General features: G+C 30.9%; 1 protein-coding gene across 1 annotated transcript in view; it reads left to right on the top strand.

Annotated features, from left to right (window-relative positions):
- LOC142320987 (phospholipid-transporting ATPase ABCA3-like) overlaps positions 1-20,092 on the top strand; it is a 109,489-nt gene that overhangs the window by 1,409 nt on the left and 87,988 nt on the right. Inside the window, exons 2-6 of the mRNA XM_075358987.1 lie at positions 1,445-1,603; positions 10,783-11,023; positions 14,946-15,116; positions 17,690-17,874; positions 19,410-19,650. Of these exons, the coding sequence (XP_075215102.1) occupies positions 1,445-1,603; positions 10,783-11,023; positions 14,946-15,116; positions 17,690-17,874; positions 19,410-19,650 (997 nt within the window). The remainder of the gene's footprint in view (positions 1-1,444; positions 1,604-10,782; positions 11,024-14,945; positions 15,117-17,689; positions 17,875-19,409; positions 19,651-20,092) is intronic.

The following is a 20,092-nucleotide window of genomic DNA, read 5'->3' as shown; positions in this document are numbered from 1 at the left end:
GTTAAAATGTATTTTTGAATTTTTTTGAAACCTGGTTATTTTTTTAAATTTCTTTGGAATGAATGAAAATAATCATATAGATTTTTGGTGTGTATAATCTTCATGTGGATATCTAAAAACGAATTTCTAGATTTTTTGAAATTCTGAGTTTAAAGGGTTAAAGAGGATTAAATTAAATTTTACAATTTTTTTTTTAATTTCTCAGTAACAAATGAAGATATTAACTTGATTTTTGATGTCTGTAATTTTCTTGGGAATATCTAAAAACCAGTTTGTAGTTTTTTTGAAATTCGACCTTGAAGAGGTGAAGAAAGGTAAATTTGAACAATGATTGCAAGTTTTTCCTGTTTCCACTACACTAAATGAGATATTCATTCAATTTGGGCTTGCTCTTCAGATAAATATCTAAAAACCATTTTCAGGTGTTTTAATTTTAATATTTTAAGGAGTAAAAATCCTAAATTGTTTTTTACATTTTTGCTATTTTATGCAACCACTATTGAATCAATCTTTATGAGATTTGGTAACATTGTGATAGTAATTTATATTTATAATTCTGATTATTTATTTTGCAAGTGAAGCCAGGATGGAAAATCTAAAAACCAATTAGTGGGTCCTGTAACCGATCAAATTGTTGCTCTGAAAAATTACAATATACTTATAGTTTTTATAAATTGAACAGGTTTTAATTTTTATTTATCATTATTATTTCACAAACATGAATTTAATAAATACAGAAAGGTCCAGGGAGCAGAGCCCCCTGGCTAGACAGAAAGGGCTTGCTTTGCTCACACTGACAGTGATGGGAAATGCAAGTAACCATGTAGCATGGGTGAAGCTGCAATGGGGCTGCTAGTATATATATATATTATACAGTCTAGTATAAATATATATATATGTAGACCTGCATTTACTAAAAAAAAATGATAATTCTGATGGTATATTTATTATTTATGCACTACTTTATTTTTGTAATAGTGTTAACTCTATTAAACTCTGATCTCAAAATATCATCAAGTTCCATCTTTAATCTGTCTAGACATGCAAAGAAGATATTAGGCAGTATCTTTTCTAAATTTGCCATCATTGTAAGAATTTAACAGAGCAAAGAGTTATAATTAACTCTTTGTTAATTATAACAAATAATTAACAAATTCTAAGGATGGCTTAGAATTTTTTCATTTTTTTTGATACGCTTTTTGCTAAAAAAAAATTTATAATAATTTATAATATTGTTGGTAAAGCTGTTTAGATAACTAAGAGTTTAGTTAATGTTTTTCAAGGTTCTTTACTAGATAATCACATTGGATAGGTCTAAAATAATGACCTAGCAATTCTTCTCCAGCTGTTAAAGTGTCATCTTTTACAGGTTTCTTCTTTCTTTAATGCTACTGTTCTCTTTCTGTTATTAACAATTTAACTTTTTTTTTTTTTTTTTTTTTAGATCAAGATGTCTGAATTTCCATATCCTGAATACACTATTAGTTTTGACTTTCAGTCATTGTTAGCTATTATTTTACCAGTAATTATTATTGTCAGTTTTTGTTTAATCCTACCTAATATCATTAGAAGAGTGGTTGAAGAAAAAGAAACTGGTATTAAGGTAGGTAAATTCAAATATATGTGCCTGATAACTGATGACAATATTAAGTTCATATGTTTAAATTTGTATTTGTCTGTATAATGTATGCTCTACTTTTTATTTTCATGTTATTCTTTCTGGTCTGGTTATGGAGTGTAATTTGTGTATCCATGCAGTAAGTCTGTATCATGATCAGAAATTAAATAACTTGTATATAACTCTAAGAAGAATAAGAAGATGTAGTATTATATGAGAGATATCTCTTAAGTAAAGACCGGTGGGAAATTCCTCTCCTTAAGGCAGGCGAACCTGTGCCGTTCATGACCACGCTAGTAATGTACGCACTGCATTGTTGTCTGTAAGTTGTCTCGTTGTATTATCTTTAATTACGTGTGTGTTATTACGTTATAAAACCATACGTTATAACCATTACGTTATTTTTAAACCATCAAAATGTTAAGCCGGCTGAAATTCATAGGCAGTTGGTTGCTGTGTACGGTGATAATGTAATTAATGAAAGAAACGTCCTTAAATGGTGTAAAAGGTTTAGAAATTAGAGAAATAATGTGCATGATGAAGAACATTCGGCGAGGCCCTCGATAATCACCGACGACTTGTTGAAACCCGTCGGTGATGAAATCAGAAAAGATCGTCGTTCAAGATTTCGGACCTGGCTCTTCTTTTCCCTTATATTTCAAGAGCTCCTATCGGTCACATTGTTCATGACCATTTAGGTTTCATAAACGTATGTGGAGGTTGGGTGCCGCACGTCTTTACGAAAAGTCACAAAAAAATTCGAATGGGATCTGCTTTGGAATTTTTGATACGCTAATTAGAAAAAGGTGATGATTTCCTTAATTCAATTGTTACCGGCGGTGAAACATGGATTTTGTATTACACGCTAGAGAAAAAATGGCAGTCAAGTGAATATCGTCATCCTCAATCACCAACCAGACCGACAAAGGTCAAACCACAGTAATTTGGGCGCAAACTGCTGATGGCCACAGTCTTTTGGGATCGATGTTGATTTCCTGATCACGTTGAACGATTATAAATGCAGAAACCTACTGCGAAACTCTACGAGGGTTACGGCGCGCCATTTAAAATCGGCGACGTGGGCGGCTGACCGACGGTATCATCCTGCTGCACGATAATGCACGTCCAAATGTTGCGGGACCGACACGTGATTTACTGAGAACCTTTGGTTGGGAAATTTATGATCACCCACTACCATACAGTCCGAAAGGTTTTGACTCTTGGCAAGTTAGGTGGAACGATTCTTTTACTGGTCGATACACGCATGGTATATTTCCAAATGTTAGGGAGCTGCGAGCAATTACGTGGGTTTCCCCCAATCTGTACACAACTCAATTCCTTTCAGGACATTGTTCATTCAGGAATAGTTTGGCTAGGTTTGGTTTGGCTGATTCGGTCTTGTGCCCGGATTGTAGAGTCGATGACCCTGCGGACCATGATCTTTATGTTTGTTCCGGGTACGAGGCTGAACGTACCAGAGTTGTTAGGGAGCTCGAGAGAGTGAATTCCTTTCTTGATCTGAGAGTCAACTGGAAGACTCACAGAGAATTGACTATTGTGGCTGGTTTCCTCCGTTTCTTCGCCCTGAGCAGAACGGCTGAAGGGGTATAATAGAGTAGCACCCCAAATGGCTAGGGACCGCCTGGGAAGTTGATTGGCCGGAGGTAGGCGTGTTGGCATCGAGCCACGGTTAGTTAATAAACGTAATGGTGATTATTGTTAATTTTAGCTGTTGGCGGAACGACGACTGCACTGCCGAGGGTATGGGTAACCATCAGCCGTGAGGTGTAGCGGCTTCTCTACGATGGTGGTAAGTGAAAGTAAATGTCACGCGGGATTCTGCGATGGAACTGAGTGGGAGTAGGTGGTCTGTCCACCTCTTCCTGGTAGATCAGACCGGAGTCCATAATGAAACCAAGTCAAGGGTATGAACTGAAGTTGAGTTCACTAAGAGAACTAGGAACAACATTTTTGGTGGTATGTTATTATTTATTTTCCTCGAATTTATGAGTCATTTGCACACGAATTGGCTCTATAAAATGTAATACTTTGCGCTTGTTTCCGCAAATTCGGTTAGCTAGTTCATAGGGCAACGATGTAGGACATTCAAGATGTCCGGATGAGACCTGCAGCGAAGACAAAATCTGAATTTATAAAACACTGATGTAATTGTCTACCGAGGCATTTACATCAGTGGCATCCCGACGAGACCTGGCTTATTACTATGAGATGCAAAAAGTTAGAGGGCGAAAGAGGACTCCCGTTAAAGCCCATCAGGGCCTGGATGGTGGGGGGGGGGCGACCGGAAACGTCACAAGGCCAACCCCGTAGAGGAAGACACCCGTCTTCCTATACGGGGGTTGGGATGTTAATCAGTGCTAATTGGACTGGTGGCAGAAGAATTCGACTAGGGTATATTGAAGTTGGTGTATCGCTACGATAAATGTCTTAATTCATGTGGCGATTATATAGAGAAGTAGTATAAATTATGTAGTTGAAGAAAAATAAAAAATATTTATAAAGTTTCAGAATAAACATTTTAGAATGAAACGGTCGTTACTTTAGGAATAACCTCTCGTAGATTTTAAATAAACAGTAAAAGGAAAACATTTTATATATTATTCACATTACATTCAGTACATATTTAATAAAAATTACGTTCCTTTCATTTGGTGCTTTCATATTTTATCCATGTTAACAGAGAAGTTTATAACTTTATTAGAATATTTCTTTAAAAATAAAATTTAATAAAAACCATTTACAATATTAAAACTAATGTTTACCATCTTGGTCATTAATATAAAGATGAAATATTATGCTGACTGTGCTCACTATGTCTCTAAAAATATTTTAAAATTTTGTTTTAATTAGATTTTATGTAAAAAAAAAGTTCTGATAAAGCAGATATCTATACATATAAAAGTATTAAATACTAATAAAAATGAAAGCAGTAAGGAGAAAAAAAAATGTTTTTAATGTATACTGCTTCTAGGATTTTTCTTTAACATATTTGGCTGATATCTGTGGCAGAGTGGTAGCGTTTGAGCCTTTCATTTTAAGGTCCTGGTTTTGCATCCCAGTCACGCATAACATTTTTCATACGCTACAAAATTCCATTTCCATATCCCATGCACAAGCTTCAAGCTTTTGTGGTGATATGATCAAGCCCAATGTGAAATGAGTAAATGTTTAATTTAAACATCAAGTTCTGAAAAATAATTAGTTTGTTATATAAAATCGAATTAAAAATTAATTTCATGCAATAACTATAAGTTTTCTAATTAAATTTACTGATTTTTAACAGTTTCTTTGAACAATATTTGTGTTTTTTATTACTTTAAAAAGTGTCCATTTGGTTTTATATATATTTGGAGTTTTTCTGTTATTGCTGTTTGCGGTATTAGTGGTGTCCCAATAGCAATAGTGTTAGTGTGTTTATGTTTGTACTATATGGGGCACAATTTTATATTGTTAACATGAGCAGAGGTTGGCGTCTCTGATGGAAACATTAATCATGCTTATTGCAAGTGAAATTTTAAGCTGTTTATTACAAATTTGACATTGCTCTGGTAGCAAAATATTGACTTTAATTTGATAAAGTAAATAAATAAAGCATATATATAAAAACATATAGTTTTACACACAAACACACACACACACACACACACACACACACATATATATATATATATATATGCACACAGATAGAGTGTACCACGAAGTTCTTCTGGGACTTTCATAAGCTATTCTATTCGTGAAAATAATGGATAAAGTTCTTATAGACGTATGTCCTAAAATGCTTTGTTTGCGTGGTAACGGCAAGTGGAGATTTCGCTAGGATTTCAGCTTCTCCGGTGAAATTAGGTGGTACTGAAATTTTAGGATGTTAAATAAGGTGCAGAATTAATGATTTCTTAAGGTTTAATAATAAATGAAATAAAATACGAATAAAGTAATATAATAATAAATAAATAAATAATAAAAATAAAATAGGTCAACTCACCGAGTTGGTCTAGTAATGAATTCGTCATCAGCTGATTTCAAAGTCGAGGGTTCTAAGGTTCAAATACTAGTAAAGGCAGTTACTTTTATACGGATTTGAATACTAGATCGAGGATACCGATGTTCTTTGATGGTTGGGTTTCAATTAACCACACATCTCAGGAATGGTCGACCTGAGACTATACAATACTACACTTCATTCATCCTCTAAAGTGATACCTTACGGTGGTTCTGGAGGCTAAACAGAAAAAATAGGTCGCAGAACCGTATCTGAAGTAATTTTTGAGAAATCTGGGGTAAAAAACCTTGTTTTATGTGTTTTACATACAATAACTTTGTTAAATAAGTAATAAACACGTAAAACTTTAAAAAAAAGTTTGTAGAAAATTTAATTTTGAACAAAATGATAGTTAAGATGAATAAAACAAAGACAAGTTAGAAAAATTCCAATTTATTTAGAAACAGTACACTAGACCAAAGCGCACTGTATGTACCAGTTTATAATGAATGTTCAAAACGCCATTTTTCGACACATTTCTTAGCATGCTTCTGTACTGCTTTTGTTGCTCTTTTTAGCTATTCAGGGCTGTCCTTAAGTAGCTTAGCATATCCATGATGCGTTAATTAATTCTTCACGAGAATGTACTTTTGTTCTGTATACAATATTTTTCATCCATCCCCAGATGCAAAAATCTAAAGGTGTTAGATCAGGCGATATTGCTGGCCAAGAATGTGGACCACCAGACCGATCCATTTTTTCAGGAAAATTATGATTGAGTGGAAATGGCACAAGAAAAGTGGGGAGTTGTACCATCGTGCTGGAAGTGTATATTTTGTATTAGAACGCTAGAGGAATCTCTTCAAGCAGCTGCGGCAATTCCATGAAAGTGCAAGTAGACCTCAGCATTTAAGCGGTCCAAACAGCCGATTGTGAAGAAGGCTGCACCATACATTGACGTTTAATGTCAGTAAACATGTAAAACTTTATTGTGTCCTTGTGAAACGGAGGTAGGCACCGTATCACAAGGATTTACGTCTCCCCATGTATGCTCACTGAATAAGTTGTTGACGTCATCTTTAGTGAAATTTGCCCGTCAGTAAACAAAATGTACTTGTAGAGTTGCTGATTTGTATTACAACAGTTGAACGCCAAGCAAAGCGGACCGTCTCCTGGGTGTAAATGTTAAACAGGCTGTTTATGATAAGAATAAAATTAGTTTTATTTAAGTGTCATCCAAACCATCGAATGTGAAACTCCGATCCGCTTATAAAGATGTCATTTACTGACTCGTGGACTGAGCTGAACTGTATCGTTAATTATTTCATCAATAACAGCATCATGTTGGACAATTCGTTTGTAGCTGGTTTTAATACTAGGTAGTGTACCTATTTTACGAAGATTGCGATAAGTCGTGCTAATTGTTTTGAGATCTGGAATCCTGCAATTCATTAAACGTATTTCATATTGTACTGCAGCAGGTGTAGCATTACCATTACTCACACCCAAAATGAATACCATATTAGCTTATTCCTATGTTGTAAATAATATAAGGCAAACCGATAACGTTTAAACAAAAATTTACAGAAAACCTTCGCTGACGACAGCACAGTTTACAGTATCTGATGAACTTAATGCACCTTACAGAATTATCTAAACAGTAATACAGTATTACGCATTGTTCATCACCTGTTGTTATTTTATTGCAACTTTGAAATATAATTTTTCGATTAATTTATTGTCTTTCTATCATTAATAAAAAAAATTATCTACATAATTTTAATTAATTTATTTTTATTTTACAATTGTTGTGCAACTTCCAGTTTTTTAACAGTAATTTTTTTTAAATCTATTCACATCACCAAAAAAGAATTTCGTTTTTTTATATCAAAAAAATATTTTTTCTGACAGATTTACTACATTTGTGCTGTTTCTAAATAAAATTCGAATCTTTGTTTTATTTAACTTATCTTACTCCAGTTTGTTCAGAATTAAATTCTCAACAAGTTTTGATTAAACGTTTTACGTGTCTATTACCCATTTAACAAAGTTATTGTATGTCAAACATGAAAAACAAGGTTTTTTACCCCAATTTATTGGTTTTCACCCTAGATTTCTCAAAAAATATTGTATATACGGTTCTGGGCCCTATTTATTTATCTATTTTTCAGGTCGAAAATCGTAAGAAATAACTAATCCTGCACCTTAATTAACGTTCTAAAAATTTCAGTATGACCTCATTTCACTGAGGTAGCTGAAATCCATGCGAAATCTTTCACCAGCTGTATCTCGCAAATGAAGCATTTTGGAAGATATGATTATATGCACCTTATTCGTTATTTTCATGAGTAGAATAGGTTATGAAAGTCCCGGGAGAACTTCGTGATAGATTCTGTATGTGTGTGTATGCTTGCGTGCGCGCGCGAGTGTGTGTGTTGTATTATATACATTTACATATACATACATATGCAGTGTTCAATTTAAAAGAGGCCCCATCACTCAGTACTTAATACTAAATGCATGAAATGTATATATTGGTGTGAGATGGGTAAAATAATGAAGATGTTGATATGACTGGAGCTGAAATGGGGAGGACTGTTTATTGCTTGCACATTTGAGTAGTGCCAGTCAGCTGTTGGCAAGCATTGTCAAGCCCACTTTCGTAACTAAGATGTAAATATGTTACTTATCATTCAAGCTTTCTTGTTACTTTCGTACATAACAGACAGTGATTTCAAATTTTTAAAACATCGGGGTTTAGCACTTTTCCCTATAACCAGAAGTTTTTTTGTTAGTTCCAGTCATATTTGTAGCAATTAGTAGCGTTAGACTTTCTTTTGATAATCCCCCCCCCCCGAACACGTTTCGCCTTTAAACCGAAGGGTTCTTTCTGGCATCAGTTTGAAACAAAGAACGGATTCATCAGCATTATATTTTTTTTTTGTCCGAAGAGCCCTCTTTTAATTTTGACCAAATGGGGTTTCTAGCCATTTTTCTGACACACCATTGGAGCTGCTGCGGTCTCGCCGCTTATTTTCCCCGACACAATATTGTAACGCTGACGAAACCGCTGTATCCAAGCTGAAGTTATTTCTCGTTATTTACTGAATTTTTCAGAAAAATCGTTCGCTTTGGTTTGCAATATTTCTTTCTTTTTCTGTTTAGCCTCCAGAACCACAGTCAAGATTACTTCAGAAGATGAATGAGGGATATGTATGAGTGTAAATGAAGTATAGTTTTGTTCAGTCTCAGGTCGACCATTTCTGAGATGAGTGGGTAATTGAAACCCAACCACCAAAAAACACCAGTATCCACGATCTAGTATTCAAATCCGTATAAAAGTAACTGCCTTTACTAAGATTTGAACCTTAGAATTCTCGACTTCGAAATCAACTGATTTGCGAAGACGCGTCCACCACTTGACCAACCCGGTGGGTTTGCGACATAGGCCGCTAATAAGGATATAAGTAGCACTCTGGTATTTAAACCATTTGAACAGCTCTTGGCCTACATCATTATCATTATGTTGATTAGGCCGTAATTTTTTTGATTTCATAGAATTTGTTTTAAAATTTTTCTTAATTTTCTCATAGTTCTTCCATTTCACCGATATTGTTGAATGACCTACACCTAATTCTTGGGCAGTGTCCTTATTAGTTTCACCATTCTCTAACCGCCAGATAATATGCGTCTTTTCCTTTAACGTGAACGTTTTTCGCGAAGTCATAATTAAATCACTACAGGATAGTAAAATAAAATATTGTACCCGTACGATATGATACGCTCACAGCAAAAGATTAATAATAACAACTGAATGTAGCTGCTTCAGTTTACAATAATCTGGTACAGGAAGAAGATAAGAAAAACAAGAACTGTAGTACATGTGCAGGTAAAAAGGAAAAGGTGACTCATTTTAACCGTCTAAATATTTCTGTAGCTGCAATGCAGATATACGTTACTGACGTCCGACACTTCCGTCCGACATTAGAAGCGATAAAATGTTGCATTGTAATAGAAAAAGTAAGTCATAATAACCGATAAGTAACTACAACATTTGTAATTATAAACAATAAACATAGTTATGTATTAACAGCATATCAAACCTATCAAGAGACACGTTTTTGGTTACTATATCCGATGTCATTATAAATTATACTTATACTCAATATTATATAACAATGTTTGCATATAACTTCTGGAAGAGCCTTCAAGATACGTAAAGCATTTGAGGGATGTCATTTTTAAAACAAGATGAACGTTTTTATAAATAAAAATCGCATACTATAGACTATATTTCTTTAATAATCCAGCTTTACAAAATGGTTACTTCATTGTCATTTCAGTGCCATCTGATCCATTCTGCTGCACCCTATTCAAGAAAAATATTTATTAGAAAAATTATTGCAGCTTTTCTTTTAATTCAAAAATGCTGTTAGGTGTTGGTCTTGTATCATTATTTAACAATGCGCCTTCTTTGTCACTACTTGTAAAGCAAATCTATCTAATACTTATTTACTACAGACAAAATAACTTGTCTTTATGTATTAATCTATTGATATATACTGCTCATTTCAATGGGTTTATTTTATTTTATGCATTTTTGAGAATAAAGCCATTTTTACTGACAGCTGCTGTCATTACTATGTGACCCAGAAAATGTGACAATCAAAAGGTTTATGTGGCTAGTGGATTATATTGATAGAAGTCATGGAGTTAAAAAAAAAATCTACTTCATGAAATGTTATATCTTAACAGAAAATTTGATAGAGCCTTCTTTAGAAATATTTTGCCCAAGGTAAAAAAAAATTGACACTTTTTTACAGTGATAGTATCTACATAATTCTGAAAAAACCTGTTTATGTTCAGCTCAATGGTATATGGAAGAATCATTGGTATCATGAGACTTAAATTTAGCAGAATTATATTACATCAAAATCTATATATCTATCTACATATTTAATTTTGTTTGTTATGTATATATATATATACTAACATTTTTTGTAGTTTTCATTCAGTACTGGTATATTCTGTACAAAAAATTAGTTTATCCTATGAAAAGTTTATTGAAATGCATGTTTGAAAATTAATTTAAAGACATTTTGAATGCTTATATAATTTATTTTGAATGACATAATTAATCTGTTTTATTAATTTTTTTTTACAGGAATTGATGAGAATGATGGGCCTCAGATCATGGATGATTTGGGTCGGTTGGCTGGTTAATGCCAATATGATAAATATATTTGTCACTACAATTATAACAATACTATTCTGCAGTAATTTCAAAGATGATCGACCTGCACTTCTCCCTCAAACAAGCCCAGTTATCTTCTGGTTGTTACTAATTCTTTTCATGAATGCAGCTACTGTTTCCTTGTTTGTTGTTTGTGCATTTTTTCATAAACGTGAGTATATTATTTGTTTTCAAAATGTTTTTCTTCTTCTTTTTAATAGATCAAAGAAGTTTTTATACTTATTGAATTTGTTTGAAAATAGATAGTGCGTAGTATAAGTTGATCTCTACATAAAATTGTTATTATTTAGTTGCTCCATAGAAGTAGTGAACAGTGAATGTACATTCAGATATCATCCAACTATAAGCTACATTCTCATCAAGGCCTCATTCTTGAATTTTGATTATTAAAAACAAAAAAAAAATGGTATAATAATAAATTGTTGGGCGAGTGAAATTTTCGGGTTATCCATCTAAATGACCTTAATAACAAATGGAATTAATTGTAAACAAATATTAACATGAATTTTCAAAAGTACCTAACTTTGATGGTCTTCTACATTAGCTGGTATGTGTATGTTGTAGCTGATGTTATATGTTTGTAGACAAGAAATGGGAAGTACTGTTTTTGAAAAATTGTAAAATAATTGATCAAAATTAATCTTCATTATTGTTGTGTATAATAGATTAGTAATATTTTAGAATTCCAAAATGTTTTAGATTACTATGATCTTTACCAATTTCAGACTTTTATGACACCATTCTTTATGTAATTCAATCAAAATCGCATTGTTGTAAATAGATTTATTTGCCATATGTTGCCAGAATTAACAGCACTTTTATTAGCTATTGAAACAATTTTTATTCTGATTGAGTTTATGTAATTAATATATCTAGCAGCAATATGTACCCTACAACTAACACTGAATATCATTTAAAAGTGTTTAGAGTTGTAAGAATAAAACAGGAGTTAATTATAAATCATAGAAAGTAAATAGATGTTATGTTTCATCTCTGGTATTTTTCATGAAATTGCTGATGTTGCAGTGCACCTTAAGCACCCAAAGTGTGTGAATATATATATTTTTTAAATTTATTAATTGTTGGGAACAATAGTAAGTAATTTCTATAAATAAATCATTTTGATTTTATTCTTTAAAAAAGACAAAATCCAGTTACGAGGTAAGATATTAATTTTTTTCATACAATATATATTTTTTTTTTTAATAACAAAAACGTTATAAACTTTAACGTATTGTTAGTATATTTATTTTTTGTTGTATTTAGTTTGACAATACTTCTGTTTTTAATAGCTTATTATTATTTCATGGCTATGGATGTCCAAGGTAAGCCATTAAAAAAAATAAAATATAAATGTAAAAAATTAAAAACATGTTAAAAAGCTTCTATTAAGCAACTACGTTTCAAAAAATAAAAAATTGGTAACGTTCATTATTTTTCAGCAGCGCTGAAAATACATTTTAGAATATTCCGACAAGTGTTAATTTATTTATATATTAGCTTTGCTAATTGGATACTAATAGCAGATTCAAATTTCTCTGTAATCTTTTATAGGAAAAAAACATTTTATGTACATGATTTATGTCATTTTTATCCTGTACAGTGACAAAATAATAAATTAAAGAACTATTGACTGAAAATGTTATAACTGAACTTACAAAATAGAATAAATATCCTACAATTTATTTTGCAATTTCAGTAGCAAAAATGTATATACTATACAAACATACGTAGCTTTGCTGTAGTGAATATTGTACAACAGGCAATGTGGTTTTGTATAAAATTCATATGAATAGTATTGACATTTTTAATTGCTTTAAATAAATTACAATGATTTTTAATAAATATATGATGATGATATGTAGACATTAAGCACTGTGAATACCAGATGTTCATGTGCAAAATACAAGATGACCTGTTGAAAACTATTGTTGATATTGTTGAATACACCTTTTAAAGTTTCCTTTTGTAATATATGTTTGATTCATTTGAATGTCGCTGAACAAAATTTGTTTGGTGAAGAAAAACTTTGATGTACTTTTGTGAACATTAGAAAGGCTAGTTGCGATACATGTGTAAATTGCCTTTGTGAGGTCATGCTGATAAGCTAATCTTTAGATCTGGAAGTCAGTTTTTGTATAGAAAGTGCAGCATATATTTGTATATAATTCTTGTACAAGTGACCTCCCACTAATGAATATAAGTCATTTAATTTCTTGCTGTATTAGACCACATTCTGAGCGAAATTTTGATATAAAATATGCTGTTATTATTTTTCCTCAATATTTAGATGTATGAAAAATGAGAAATGAGGAAAATTACATTTTTTGTAAAAAAAGTTATGTAAAAAATGCCAAACCTGAAATCTGAAGTGTGATCTGGTTTTTAATTGTACAAAAGATTTGCGTTGTAGAAACTTTTTGGGATACAAAAAAAATATAGGATAACATTATTCATGAATCGACTGTGAGAAAATGAGTTCAAGTATTGTAGGTCAAAGTTCATACTAAAGATCATTCTTAATATCTCTCACTTGAACCAAAGAAATGAATGCAAAACTATATTAGGAAGAACAGCAATTCTTATTGATTGATTAGGGCTCATTTTTTTAGATGTCATAATCTTTTGTTTATGAAATGGTTATTGAACATTTTGGGTCCAAAAAGATTTGTGGAATTCTCTCTGCTATCAAAAATACAAATGAAACAATGGATGGGAGTAATATTCTTGGTCTGTATAAATGAGAAGATGCATTTCGCTTTATCACTGGTGATGAAACATAGAGTTGTATATAATTTATAAAAGTAAATACTTAAAGTAAATCATTAAAATGTCATCATTAAAAACCTACAACACTGAAGAATATCCAGTAAACTCTAAACACATGGAAAGCCAAAGATCTCCATTGATTTTATGGAACGTGTAATAACAAATTTACAGGTTTACTGTACAGTTCATTAATGTGTCATGCTGTACAAATAAAAGCACAGCATTGTTTGGTTTCATGACAATGCTTGCCTGTTGATGGCTGCAACAATTTTCATGCTGCTATAAAATCTTAAAAAATATTTTTGCAGCATAGCTTACCATGGACGAAGAAAGCAAAACACGGAATATGGACTTGAGGAAATCCAGATTGATAAAGTTTAAGGCTTTTGATGTGTGGTGTTAAATGAGATAGTTGAACATTAGGTTGTTAGAATATAAAATGAAAAGATTTTAAGATGAATTGTAGAAGAGAGACATTTGTAGGAGAATCCTTTGAAAAGAAAAAGAGTTGTGGATTAAATATTAAAATATCCAGGGTTAGTGGATTTGTTTCAAAAGGAAGTGTATATGTAATTAACTTTTGTCTTTATTTTTTTTACCCTGTAAAAAAATTATTGAGGATTTAAAATGTAAAATGCTTGTTCAATTGAGGCAAAATTGACACAGATTAGAAAGGAATAAAGAAGTGGATCAGACCACAGAACAAAAAAAAACTAAAAAAAAGGATCATCTCTAATGAGTTTGTTGTGATTGAACCTTGTTCCTAAGTTCAATCTTGCAATGCTTTATTGAAATCTGTTTAGTTGTTTGATAATTATAGTCAGAGGATTGTAGTTGTTTATTGATATGGGTACTGTTTGTGTTTTCTATTAATGTCATGTTTATTCCTTTATGAACAGATGAAATTCAATGTTTAGATTCTTATTAACTTATATTTAAAACATCTATGAGTGGTGGAACAGTGAGAGGTTTATGTTGAGAGGTAGACTATATAGTTAGAAGAAGAGAGAATTGAATATTGTGATTCTGTCATTGTAGTGGTTAGTAAATTGCATCCTTTCAAACTTGTTTTAGTATTATTTTCATTCTTATACTATTTTTGTAAACATAATGAACCTAAAAACATCCTTACCTAAAACAAACTTAAAAGACAAGTAGTTGGCATTCTTGTGGACTGTATTGTCTGAAGGATTGACTTGGTAATATAACATAATATTTTGATATATAACACCTTAATCCAATAGTGTGCTTATTATTTTTGTTACCTTTCTTTTGTGTTTCATAATTTCCTGTTTTTTTTTCAGCATTGATTGCATCTTCAGTGGGAATGTTTTTTTATTTTTCCCCTTACACTATTTTGAGGTCACTTATGCCTACAAAAATGTCACCACTATGGGTAAAATTACTTCTTTCTCTGCTTCCTACATATTTACTTCCAGAAGGGCTTAATATAATTTTTGCATCAAATACTCGAGGTAATTGTATGTTTATTATTGATGGATTTTATAAATTATAGATTTATTTTTGTATGAAATCAGGATTTATTAGAATTTTTTTCTCCAAAAATAAATAAAATTTATTTATTTTTAATGTGTTTCAAAATAAGTATGATTTTAAATTTAGTAACTTTCTCATTAATCTTTTATCTGTTGAATTAAGATTCTGATTTCTGAAACTCCAACCTTCATGTGTTGAATTACAAGTTTATTTTAAATGTAATGATTTATGATTTATATTGAACATTTAAATTCAGTTAAATATTATTTTACATATATATTTTTTGTTACTGTGATATAATAAGAGTTCTTGTTTCAGTTCCCAGTACTGAACCAATCTTTTGTTCTGCAAAATGCACCTATACAAAGATATAGCAGTATAGTATATAATTAAAAAGCTTAAGCACTCTCCTAAAAATTCAAAACAAAATAAAATAAAACAAAAATACCAAAATAAAAAATACTTGAGTACTATGCAAAATAAAATGCAGTTAATTACTGGAAATCAAAGTACTGTATTAAAAGATTAAAAATAATTTGGATCACAATGGTTACATAAAAAAAGTAAAATTTACAAAATTAACACTTTTTTTTTATTTTGGACCACAACAGTCATACCAAACTCCTATAAAACAGATTTAAAAAAAAAATTACATAAATTTCTGATAGTGATAATGTATTTATTTTTATTTAAAAGAATCAATTTTTATCAAAAAAGAACACATGTTTACATTATCCGATGTAATTTAATTACGTTTAATCTGAATAATAGAAAATTTATTACACAAAGAGAAAATGGTGTAAAAACATTTTTTTTAAGATGATGCAGCTTCATGTTTTAATCCAGACAAGCCATAACAAAAAACATATTTCAGAATAATGGAGAAAAACTTGATTTGATTTTGAAACCACATATTGCATTCATTAAAAAAATTAGTTGTGAAATGGATACCTAAAATTTCAAGAGTGGTGAAATATTACTTACATTATGATGCAACTGTGCTTATGTTACGACAAATGCTAATAATGAGCAAAACGAATGACTTTTTGAATTATTACTTCAATAGGTTGATTTTAATAAATGGTTGATGGATAATGAATCAAGTTTGTGATAAGGTTATTAAGGTGGAAAGCAAAGAAGTTGTGAAACAGATGATATTGTAGCTAGACATACAATGTCTTTATTTCTTAAATCAGTTTAAGAAAAAAGCATGAATCTACAATGACATCTGGAAAACAAATATCAAATGTTGTTTCAGCAGAGAAATATGAAAAAGATAGTCAGAGACCGGTAAGAATCTGTGGTGTACAGGGAGACTGTGCCAAAGGCCATGAACATCTTGCTGAAAGCATTAAATTTTATAATGTGGAAAGATTCCATACTTGTCTTGGGACAGTAAGGAAATAAAAACTCTTGCTCTTGTTTCATAGAGAAATAAGAATTATCTTAGAGAGAGAAAATCAAGATTGATTCAGTTTTCATAGAGGTCAGAAGGAGAATGATTCAAAATTTCAAGGACAGATGAACTGTAATCTTGCATCTGCGATACACTTAACTATACTGTATCATGCAATTATTATCACTGTGTGTGTATTTCAACAGATACCAACACATAAAATGTTAATTTGAAAGAAAAACCTTTATTCATAAGGTTCTGAAATGTTCAGAATTTAATATGAATGTAATAATTTAATATAAATTTCAAAGGGATGATGTTAAATTTTGAATTAGATAGCTTTTCAAATTAGGATGTTTGGTTTTAAAGAGGTTTGACTATATAAACTTTATTTAAGTCATGAAAGTCATGAATACTTAAATAATAGAACAACAACTTCACGCTGTTGAGAAAAAATTTCGCTAGTTTTTGGCTCTTGATGATCTTATTGAACAAGGATAACATATTGATTGAAGTTCAGGATCATTTAGAACATTTCATTATGTGTAAGTTTGAGTGAAACATAAAGCCTCATCGAAATCCTGCTTAGCATTACAAATGCAATCTTTTTTCTTTCATAAAAAACTTACTAAATTGTTTTTGTTATTTTTAAAGTTAGTTAAATTTTGTTAAATTTAAAAGTTATTTAATTTCAATTTAACAAAAATTGCTCGATTCACCTACAATCTTGTCAGCATAAACATGTGTTTGCCTTTTTTATTTGGCCAATTTAATACCTATTATTTTAAAAATTCATAAGCTAATTTAAAAGTTAAGAAATTTGTTAAACATGCTGTGTATAAAATTATGTTAAGAATTAGTTACTTAAGAATAGTAAAGAATATATGTAATGAATTATTTTATGTTTAATTTATATAGTTATTTTACTCTTGTATTATACATAGGATTGAAATTAATCAGTCCTTTAGTTTTTTAATCTCATTTCCAGCAAGCAACTTATCTGCTGCTTGGTAGTTGACAGTATCAACAATGACTATCTTGCCTTACAAAAAAACTCATTTTTACAATTTTTTTAGTTTGTGCCTGTAGTTGTGTTTGTATGTACGTTTCATTATTACCTGTAGTTGTGTCTATATGTACATTTTATTATTACAGGTATTGGTGTACATTGGTATAATCTGTTTGATACGCCTACAGGAGATGAAAAAGACTTATCTATGGGTCTGGTGTTTGTTATGTTTGTGGTAGATATATTCTTTTATGGCGTACTTACTTGGTATGTTGATAATGTTCGACCGGGTCCATATGGTCGTGCCAGACCTTGGTATTTCATATTTAATGTAAGTTTTTGTTATGTATTATGCTACTACTTAAGTAAAACTTTTATTTGATTTGATTATATTTTAGTGTCGTGGCTGGATATGAAAGTTAAATAAAATGTGTAGGTATTGCTATTTTTAAAAAAAATATTTTTGTCCATTTTTAATTGGTAAAAATAGACAAAATATTTTTATTAATTAATTATTTATAAGGCAACTACATCACTGTAATGTAGTTTTAGGCTGTATGCATTAGTTTAAAATAATTTTGATTGAACAATTGGAAACATGTAAACAGTTTGCCAATGATGCTTTGTTAAAATGAAATGCAGAGTTGGTAAGGAAGTTATTGCCTAGCCTTCAATATGGAGAATATGTTGTAAACTATCCCATTTACTGTGATATGTCTTTTTCAGTATTTTCTGAAAGAGAACAAACCATTTATTAGAATAACAAGTTGATAAAAATTGTATTTAATGTCAAATAAAAACCCAACAATCAACATTAAGTGCATTTATTAACTAATTTCTAAATATATAAAAAAAAATGGATGTCTAAATCTGATGAGCTCTTTTCTTTTAATTGAGTATCTAGGGTATATTGTATATGGTACTCATGTCTGTAGTTTTCAAGTGTAAGCAGATTACTTATTGATGAACTTGGATGGAATCCTGAACAGTCTCTGAGATGAATGGATAGCTTTGAATGCAAATTCAAAGTATCTCTCTATGGATTTCTACTCATAGGGCCTAACGGGGTAAATTTTGAACAGCTTTTAGAAGCCAGAAATCTTTACTGTGTTAATGGTGTCCATCAATAATTAATGTTCTCATTGGAACTGAGAGAAAGCTATTTTAATGTTACTCAGGTAATTGGTATTATGCTGTAGATGACCAGTAATTTGAGTGTTTGACCTTAGACTAATTTATAGCCTAATAACCAAGGAAGTGTACAGGAATTCATTCAGGTCATTTAAGGTGAGCTATCAGCTGGTTTCTTGAGGGAGACTGCAAATTAAGAAAAGTTGATTGATGAATGCAAGAAAAAGATACAATGGCTAGTATGAAGCATAGAATCTAATTCTGAGATAAATGAGTTAGCAGCTTCGATGTTACAGACCAAAGTCTATTTGTCGCCTTGTTTGCCATGGTGCAATTAGGGCTTCTGATCCAGAAAACAATGTGCTGCTGTTTACAGATCCAGAAGCTATTCAGAATTGGTTACAATGAAGACAAACCTGCAGACCTTTTTGAGGCTGCTTTTGTTTAGGGAAAGACTTCACACACACAAAAGTGTGTGTGAAAATTAGCGCTGAAACTTGGAAATGTCAAAAATGGTATCTGTGGAGTATTTGGTAAGCAACTCTGATACAGACCAGTGAAGATGCTGCCACCACTTCAAATTAACCATTTACTTAGTGTATTACTCTCAGCTAACCAGCTATCACATACCCTTTAATTTTATTTGTAATCTTTTTCTTCTCATTATTATGGCATAATTTATAGAAATTATTTAATAATATTAATAATTTTTTTTTTAACTGAATGTAAATATAGATCTTTCATTGTGGTAATGATGCTGTTTTGTTAATGCCTGATGATGAAAATGATGCAGTACTAATTGAGCCTCCTCTTGCTGACTTAAATGTTGGATTATCAATTAGGAATCTCACAAAAACATTTCCTCCCAATGTTTTTGCTGTTAGTGGAGTTAATATTGATATTTATAAAGGACAAATAACAGCACTGCTTGGCCACAATGGAGCTGGTAAAACTACTACTATGTCTATACTTACAGGTAAATCTTATTTTGTAATCATAAATCTGACAAAATTAACTAAAAAGAATAGAATAATGTATTGAAACAAAATTTAAAAAAATAATTTTTAAAAATTAAAAAAATACTTAAAACTTATTTTCTAATATAATTTTTTGCAATGTGGAGAAGTTTCAAGTTTTAAAACTTTTTTCATCAAATATAAAAACAAGAACAATTCAACTATGAAAACTAATGTGTTTTATACTTTTTATATTTGAAGCAAGATAAAAATGTATGAATATATTTATTTAAATTTGGCTATTATTTTATCTGCTAATTTATATTAAGTAATTAATTTTAATTTATGTTATAAGTGGAACAAAAGAGTAAATATTGTTTAAAAAAGTATGATGTGTTTTGTGTGTGTGTGTGTGTGTACAGAGTGATCGTAAAGTCACGCAACCCGAATTTTTCTGCTTTG

Source organism: Lycorma delicatula, chromosome 3 (assembly GCF_047948215.1).
Source record: "Lycorma delicatula isolate Av1 chromosome 3, ASM4794821v1, whole genome shotgun sequence".
Taxonomy (NCBI): Eukaryota; Metazoa; Arthropoda; class Insecta; order Hemiptera; family Fulgoridae; genus Lycorma; species Lycorma delicatula.
This window is presented reverse-complemented; position numbering and strand designations above follow the sequence as displayed.